This window comes from Aplysia californica, unplaced genomic scaffold (genome assembly GCF_000002075.1).
Source record: "Aplysia californica isolate F4 #8 unplaced genomic scaffold, AplCal3.0 scaffold00461, whole genome shotgun sequence".
In the NCBI taxonomy this organism is placed as follows: domain Eukaryota; kingdom Metazoa; phylum Mollusca; class Gastropoda; order Aplysiida; family Aplysiidae; genus Aplysia; species Aplysia californica.
The window spans coordinates 624595-633207 of NW_004797731.1; the positions used below are offsets into that span (position 1 = coordinate 624595).

The window sequence follows — 8613 nt, forward strand, 5'->3', positions numbered from 1 at the left end:
CCTCCTCGTCCTCCTCCTCCTCCTCCTCCTCCTCCTCCTCCTCTTCGTCCTCCTCCTCCTGTTACTACTACTACTACTACTACTACTACTACTGCTACTACTACTACTACTACTACTACTACTACTACTACTACTTCTACTACTACTACTACTACTACTACTACTACTACTACTACTACTACTACTACTACTACTACTACTACTACTACTACTACTACTACTACTACTACTACTACTACTACTACTACTACTACTACTATCAGACTGCTACCACTACACCGCAAACTGCTGATACGGTTTCAGCCGTCGGTCGTTTGTATTACATTTAAAGGGAGGTTATCATACAAATCTTAGGCATCTAATTTGTTGTTGTTGTAATTTCCCCTGAAATTCACAGCGGAGCTCGTTTGTTCAAGATGTCTCAAATGTTCTTCCGGAGTAGATTAAGAAAACATGTCCAGTATTGTTTATCCGATACCAGCTGAACTTAAAATGTCATTTCACTCTCATGTGTGTTAAACGTACAAAATGTACTTGATCTAAATGTATACAAATACTTTGAAAACAAAATACAGCTGTTGTTCTTATTCTTGAACATAAATTTTTTTTCTCCAATGTTTGAACATACTGAATTGTTGTTTTGGAACTGCAGATCTTAAATCTGATGCAGATAACTTCGTAGAAGGGTTTGTTTCTGTTTTTTTCGGTACCTTTTCAGCTTATTCATACTAGTTTCATAACTTTGAAAGGCCAACTGCACCGTTTACTTTTTTGTATTTCTTTTGGGGGTGAAAATTCTTCCTGTTCACCGTCTACTTTCATGGCTAACTACGGCCCACCCAAAATGGCGTTCAGTCGCTTCCTTGATCAGTGACTATGTTGTGCATCAACTTCTTTGTAACGGGTGTGTATTTGAGCCTCCTCTATGCAGATTTGTGATTTGGGAATCAGGTCAGTAATTTGTTTATTCCTCTCTAGTATGTATTTTTTTTTGGTCTACTACTCTACTGTGCGGTGATTTTACGTTTCCTGGTTCATGATTGACAAAGAAAAGTAGCCAAGGCAAAGCGGTGACACGGAAGGGAGACGGGGCGGATTAGTCAGGCATATTCAGCCACTCCTTGATTGTCCTCCTGCGACGACCACCCGTCCTTCAATACAACGCAATTCTTTTATACTCGTGTCCAATGTTAAGGGAGCTTTGATAGTGTTGACTTTCCTATGGTGAGCTGTAGATTCTGTTTGTTGTGAATTGTGCATGGCATAGAAAGTTGAAAAATTCACATTTATTTTTATTGGCATTGGGATTGTTGCTGATTGTGATTTATTAATTAATTGAAATTGAAGATCCAAAATCAAGGGAAGGACTTCCGTAACGAGCGACCACCCCATCAACAAACACAATAAAGAAGAGGCCTAACCCTAACCCTAACCCAAACCTTACCCCTACCCATACCCCTAGCCCTAGTCTACCCCTACCCCTAAATAAGAAATTCTTGCTCTGTCTTGGATCTAGATCTAGATCTAGTCTAGATCTATATTTCTAGTGGTTGCTCGTTACGGAAGTCCTCCCTACTTTACTGTTTTCTAAGTCTAGGATATTGTCAAAGACAAACAATTCATCTAGACAAGACCTTTTAGCGACTGGCTTCTCTCAGGTTTTTTTGTTTCTGGGTTTTGCTGTTGGCGTTGGCCATCTTCACTCCAATGACCATGTAGTCTGCTGCTACTGATACTGTGAGTTATTTTTATAATGAAGTTCTAGATCTAATTGGTACAATTTATTCCTAATCTTGCTATATTTATTTTATTATTAATATTATTAATATTCATTTTATTATTACTTGTTTTTGTTGTTGTTGTTATTGATCCAGCAACATCTGGGCTCTCGCCCTTCTGTCCAATGCCATAGGCCATAGTGATAAGTGCAGGTTTGCTGCAGTTGCTGTAATGTTCCATAGAGTGTGTTGTCGAAGTTAGGTCTCGGAGGGAGAAGGGTAGCTCTGATGTCATTTAGAGCTGTACAGTGGAAAAGGTGATGTTCCACTGTCTCATGCATAGAGTCACACAAAGGACACAAATTGGGCGGGGGAAGTGCTGGTTTTATTCTTTATTCTGTTCAAGTGAAAGTTGAGTGATGTTCTGTTCGAAGGCGGAAGATCGTGGTCTGTTTCTTTCTCTGTAGGTGGTTGATATTGTCATTTCGTTTTGTTGTAGTCATATGTTTGAAAACTGCTCTGCCTGTCTTTCCCAATGCGCATCTGTTCTTCCAATCTTGTTTGCTGTTGCTTTTAATGATTTGTTTTGCAGTGTTTGTATGAAGTTGGAATGTTGGGTTGTTCCTGTCTAGATCCCCTTTTGGCGAGTGTGTCTGCTCTGTCATTTCCAGGTATGTTTGAGTGTCCGGGAATCCATGCATCACCAGGTTGACGCCATAGAATGTTATCAGATGATGGGAGCCAAACAGTATATATATCATTGTCAAGTCTTCGTTTAGATGGGGATCATTTTCTATTGCTTGCAAGACTGATAGTGAGTCAGTGAAGATCACTATACTCTGTGGGTTTTTTTTTATGAGTGTCAAAAACTGTGCGGAGATGGTATCTATAGTGCTGTTTCAATTGTTATCATTTCTGCGTCGTAGTTGTTGCATTTCTCTCCACAGGTTGCAGAGATCTCATTGGAACTTCCATCTGGTAGTATTCCATCAGCTTTGGTTTGTGCCTTTGAATGCTGAGAAATCTGTATAGACGTGTATCCAGTCATCTGAATAGCTGTCGATTGTTTAATGTGATGCAAGCATCAACATCACTGGGTCTGAAGATTTTGTGCTATTGTCTCTGAGAGAAGTTTTAATGATTGGTTTTTCCATAGAGAAATGTGGGGAGGGATGTTTTGGTTGACTCTTTTGGTTTCTCTTCTGTTTTGTGGTAGATGGTGGCTCTCAATTAGTTCTGTGATGCAATGCGTGACTGATTTTTGTTAAAGTCGTTTCTTTGGTTTCCATTATGTTTCTACTAATTTCCGGTTTGGGTGGTTGGGGCACATTCTTTTGGTTCTTTCATGGAGCTCCATAACTGCTTTATCTCTGCGTATTCCCAGGGGTTCAACATTTGACAGAATTTCACATGCGGCAGTAGGTGTAGATCTCATGCCACCATTTATGAAATGAAGGGCATTATTTTGGACCTTGTCAAGGGTATTGCAAGTAGTTGCACTACACATAGTGAGTAGGCTATTGCTGTATTCCAGGGAAGATCGGACATAACCAAGGTATAGAGCTCTCTGAGTTTGTTTGTCTGATCCCCATGAACTGCTTGCGAGTTTCTTTTAAAGTTGGAATCTTCTTTTCACCTTGTTTTTTATGCTCTCCACTTGGCTTTTCATTGTTAGACTTTGGTCAAGTTTGACTCCTAGATACGTTGGTTGTTCTTCTTTGGGGAGATTTTCATTTCCTATCTTCAGTTGGAGTTTTTCTTTGGCTGTTTTATATGGCTCTTTGTAAAGATGGTGTATACTGTTTTCGAGCAGTTTATTTTGAGCTTCCATTTCTGACAGTAATTGTGGAGCCTCATGAGGTCTTCATTTAATTTTCCTGCTCCTACTACCGTGCTGTGATGTGTCTGCCAGAGAGCAAGATCATCAGCGTAGAGTCTTTTCTGATTTCAGCATGTTCGTCACATCATTAATGAAGATCAGGAACAAAGTTCAACTCAGACAGGAACCTTGGGGTAGGCCCTCCTCGAGTACTTCTCTTGACGAGTGGGCATTGTTCACCTTTGTTTCGATGTTTCGATCCCCTAGGAAAAACTTAATCCATTCATTATTATTACTAGAAATCTAGATCTGTATATTTCATTTATAAATTGAAACTGGTTTTAAAAGTAAGCATGACATCACGTCTTACTTTAAAAAACAAACCGACTGATACACCTAGAGGAATACAGAAGGGTCAAGAGGAGAGTGTGGAAAAGGCAAGGCTTGGATCTTTAACCTGAAAACTATTTATTGAAGTAAATTAATTCCCATTTCTAAAAGTCGCTTTCTAGTTGATCATGTGTTTTTAATTTTTTTTAGATCAAACTGAATTGTTTTGTTTTAAAAGTTGCAAAAGAGGCCTTTGTGGTACCAAATCATAAAATAATCATTGGGTAGCTTTCCACGTAAGCCTTTAAATGATTTTTTGTTTTGTTTTTGGTAAACCTCTCTCTATGATTTCCTGTGGACAAGATTTCTAAATTTCTTTTGACTTGTGAGGCATGTGTGTTGTATTGTAAGTGGTGGCCACCGAACAGCTAAACCTCATTTGGAAGTAAACTTTTCTGTGCTGTAGAGTGGAGGTTGCTGCTAACAGAATTTTTAGGGGAGGGGTTGTAATCTGTACACACCTACGCCTCTCGCATACACACACCACACACACATCATGTACACATTTACACACACACACACACGCACACACACACACACACACACACTCACACACATGATTTCTAATGATGTTAGTCAGAAAGACTAAATACCTACCTATACATTTTATAACAAAAATGTGGCTTGTTCGAACATTTGCAAGGCGTCAGGATCTTGTCAATTGATTGATTCCCAGCGCAACACAGCAAGGGAACATTTATAGAGTAGAATTTAATAAAATAATATGCGTTTGAACAAGTATTTAAAAAAAATAATCTAGAAAATATCCGCCAAAAGTTGATGTCTTCCAAAGCTGCAGTGTCCTTGGAAGTTACAAATCTACATTTTTGTGTCATTGTCAACTTGAAAGTATTGTTTGTAAGTAATAAAAAGATTTTTGCACAACTCCAACCAGATCTGTCCTGAAACAGGAATTATACACTGAGTATTAATTTACTTTTAAATCCACCTCATGATAATAATATTTTCTGGTTTGTTTATTGTTCATTTTGCGTGGCGAAGTAGCCCCCGAAAGTAAAAAAAAAATTACTGTAAATGGCTAGATAAATTAATTTATGTCAAGTGGTCAGTTCAGTCACAACTAAACTAAAACTTGATGGCAAACCCTGTTCATTGTTGGCTGTCTCTCCCTGGAAATTGACCCTGAACTAAGGAACTTACCATTACTTGGTATGGAAATTAACTCTCAAACTTTATGTCTGCATCACCAGGACCACCACCCACTCTGCTCTAGAAGGAGCAGATCATGCCTGGAATGTTATCATTTGCTTGATGTTGTACACTTTTTTTGTTCTGATAAATCATGAGGTGTGTGCCCAACACGACATTTTAAGTCAAGTGAGAGTACTTTTATCAATTTGATGTGATTTGACATTTTGATTAGCTTGATGTCAACTTTTTTGTTGTCTTTCAGTGCAGGAAATCATTTGGTAGTTCTGTTTTTGCCAAAGTTCTATGTTCATTTAATTCAATGGTAGCAGCACTCGCAGTATTTAAACGATAAGAAGAAAATAGTATTTAAGTCTTTTAGAAGGTGAGCTTTATTATTTTCACAATTATGAAATGGATTGTTTGAATTTGTTTCATAAAATATTTATTTATTATACATGTGTATAGAAAGTTCATTTATCCGTACTCTCTTTTTTGTGCTGTGAAAGGAAAGTGAGATGATGATCTGTCACAGACAAAGCTATAGAGTATAGATCTCCTGTTTTGTTTCTGTGTAGTGAATTAGATCAATATAGTAATTTATATATTATGTAATCATCCATGTTTATGATAAAGTAAAATCTGTAGATTTTGAAGGATTTCTGGTGGTAGAGGTCTTCTTTTATATAGTGTTGCTGTAGACAAAGACTCCTTCATTAAAGATAGAGCTGGTGAAGAAATATATATGATAATTGTGATGGTGCCTTTGACCCACTTTTCAAGGTGTTTCCAATCTTATCTTCGCACTATTAATAATGTTATTAAGTTTTGTGTAATACAACTAATTTTTATCAACCAAAGACAAGAGGCTTCTAGCTACTTTTACAAGTTTATTCACCTCAGAGAAGTATGCTTATGGCCTTTAGAAACTCAATGCACCACATCTTCACATTTAACCTAAGTGGTGCTTGTAAAGTAAAGGTTACATCCTTTTGACCATTTGTGCCGGCTTATCAGTGTGTCTTATTTATGATGATGACCTGTTTTTACGGTGTAGTCTTAGTCATTGTTCTTGATTACTGCCTGTATTAGTCGACAATGAACCCAAGATGTGGTGGGAATAGTCAAGAGGTGTATGTTATCAGTTTGTCATAATGCAGGTTTTGAGTGGTCAACTTGATAGAAATGTCCTCGTGATGAAGATTGTAGTTCTTCAGATTGTAAGTTGTTCTCTAAATTAAGTTATCAGGTGACCTTTTATCTCGGTGTATATAGAAGGATTTTTAGTATCAGTGTGTTTGCTGTACTTACCTGTACGGTTGGTTATATGGGGATTGCAGGTAAGTGGTTCCCTGTGGGATGGACATTACGAACAGAATTGTCCAAATGCTCTGTAACTCTTTTGATTGCAAGAGTAAGTTGGGTTGGTTTTTTTGCCACAGTGTGTTATTGTGAAGATCAATAAGCCAATTTTAATAAAGTCAAAATTTGCTTAATAAACTGTCTTTTTTCAAAAATTGTTAGTAATGTTTATGTTTATCAAAAATGTTAACACTGATCATCACATAATCTTTGACGACTGATCTAGCCTTCATTAGTTGCTGCTGAAGTGTACGGTATCAAAAGTGGACACATAAAAGCATTGTTGGCTATTCTATCAGCCAGGCTTCAAATAAACTGTCGTTCTCTTAAAACGTTTGCTGTGACACTCACACTGCATTATGAAAGTGGAAAGCCTTTAGAAAGGACTTTGTAAATGAAAATACAGAAAATCCTACTTTGACTTTGACACTTAAAAAAACAATTTTACGACATTAAAAACCTCAACAACCCTAACATTATGAATGTGTAACTCTACGAAAAGTTTTTACCTTCATTGTGTCTTGTTTGTTTCAACAAGCACTTTGTTCAAAGGATGCTTAAAACTTTTCTTTATGCGCCTTCAGTTATAAATCTGAGTTATCACCATTTCAAGAACAAAAGCATGGGAAGTCATTGGTAAAGTTTCTTGCTTGCTGTTGGAGAGGAAGGTTAAGGCACATGTCGCTTGTTTATTAAAGGACCCCTGGATATAATGGGAGTGTATGTTGCTATTTTTGTGTTTTCTTGACAGTGGAGAGAGCAGGAAGGAGACAGAGACCCTTTCTATACTAATTAAAACCATCTAGTTCATCATGAGTCATTTTTTTTTACAGAACTTTCTAATCTTTTCTTTGTATTGATTCAGTGTGTTTGTATCAACAGATGTTATTCTCAATGTACAGCAGTTAATGAAAAAAGAAAATAACATGTATTTTGAAACAAATTAAGATTGATACTTTGATGGAGAACCAAGTGTGGGTAGATGAAGTTTCATAATTGGTTTTCTGAGGGATTAGCTCGCTTTCTTCCTTTTATCACTGTCTCTTTTCTTCTTTTTTCCACATGTCTTACCTGATGGGTGTGGTGTCTTCTGTGCTGGAAAAGCTTTAACTTATAATTAGAAGCAAAACGCATTGTTTATTTTTTTTTTTCCCTTTGGTTTCAGGTTACAGGCCGGAAGGAGCAGCTGTGTAAATCCTGTGTCTGTGTCTTATGGCACACTGATCTGTAGACGCTGACTGACTATTCATTTGAAGCAAGGGGTCAACAAAGTATCTTTACTTGAGACGGTACCGCTTCTCATTCCAGAACGCATCTATTGATGCCTTTTGCACCGCCCCTTGTGATCACTGCATGGTTAATATGAAGGAGTACAAAGTCGTAGTTTTAGGCAGCGGCGGTGTGGGCAAGAGCGCCCTCACCGTCAAATTCGTCTCGGGGACCTTCATGGAGAAGTATGACCCGACCATCGAGGATTTCTACCGTAAGGAGATCGAGGTGGACACGGCGCCTTCTGTCCTGGAGATCCTTGACACAGCCGGCACGGAGCAGTTTGCCTCCATGCGTGACCTCTACATCAAGAACGGTCAGGGTTTTGTCATCGTTTACAGCATCATCAGCGTGCAGACGTTTCAGGACATCAAGACGATGCGAGAGCAGATACAGCGGGTGAAGGGCGTTGACCGCATCCCCATTATCCTCGTAGGCAACAAGAGTGACCTTGACTCCCAGAGGGAGGTCTCTGCGGCTGACGGCGCGGCTCTGGCTCAGCACTGGGGCTGTCCCTTCCTGGAGACTTCGGCCAAAAGCACAAACAATGTCAACGAGGTGTTTATTGAGATTGTCCGCGAGATGAACTCTAGCCCGCTCAAGGACAGCAAAGGCTGCTGTCATATTCTATGATCATGGATTTTTTTTTTCATGCCCTTGGATATAATTCTTTTTGGTTACACACTCATTCTAGTAAAGGTGAGTACCTTGTGGTTATTACTCTGCTATTCTTTTTGTAATTTTTATGATTTTTGTTGTTGTTTACTACAATATTTTAACACCTTTCGTCTTTGTCTTATTTTTAAAAAGAGGTTTTGTTCTGTTTGGTTGAAACTCTTTATTTTCTTTACTTTATCGTTATTAGATACTCAACGCCTGCCCCACTCCCCCTCCCCTCTCTCTCTC

General features: G+C 38.3%; 1 protein-coding gene across 2 annotated transcripts; it reads left to right on the forward strand.

Annotated features, from left to right (window-relative positions):
* The first annotated feature begins 800 nt into the window (after positions 1-800).
* On the forward strand, positions 801-8604 carry LOC101858432 (ras-related protein Rap-2a). 2 transcript variants are annotated; one of them, XM_005105278.3, is made up of 2 exons: positions 801-951; positions 7604-8604. In XM_005105278.3, the coding sequence occupies exon 2, from the start codon at positions 7792-7794 to the stop codon at positions 8338-8340; it is 549 nt and encodes a 182-aa protein (XP_005105335.1). In that variant the 5' UTR covers positions 801-951; positions 7604-7791; the 3' UTR covers positions 8341-8604. The 2 variants fall into 2 exon arrangements, with proteins under 2 accessions (XP_005105335.1, XP_005105336.1); XM_005105279.3 differs by lacking the exon at positions 801-951 and adding an exon at positions 980-1224.
* Positions 8605-8613: the final 9 nt, after the last annotated feature.

Bases quoted from the DNA above. Each gene is read 5' to 3' on its own strand.
- LOC101858432 (XM_005105278.3), top strand. From the start codon at position 7,792: ATGGTTAATATGAAGGAGTACAAAGTCGTAGTTTTAGGCAGCGGCGGT.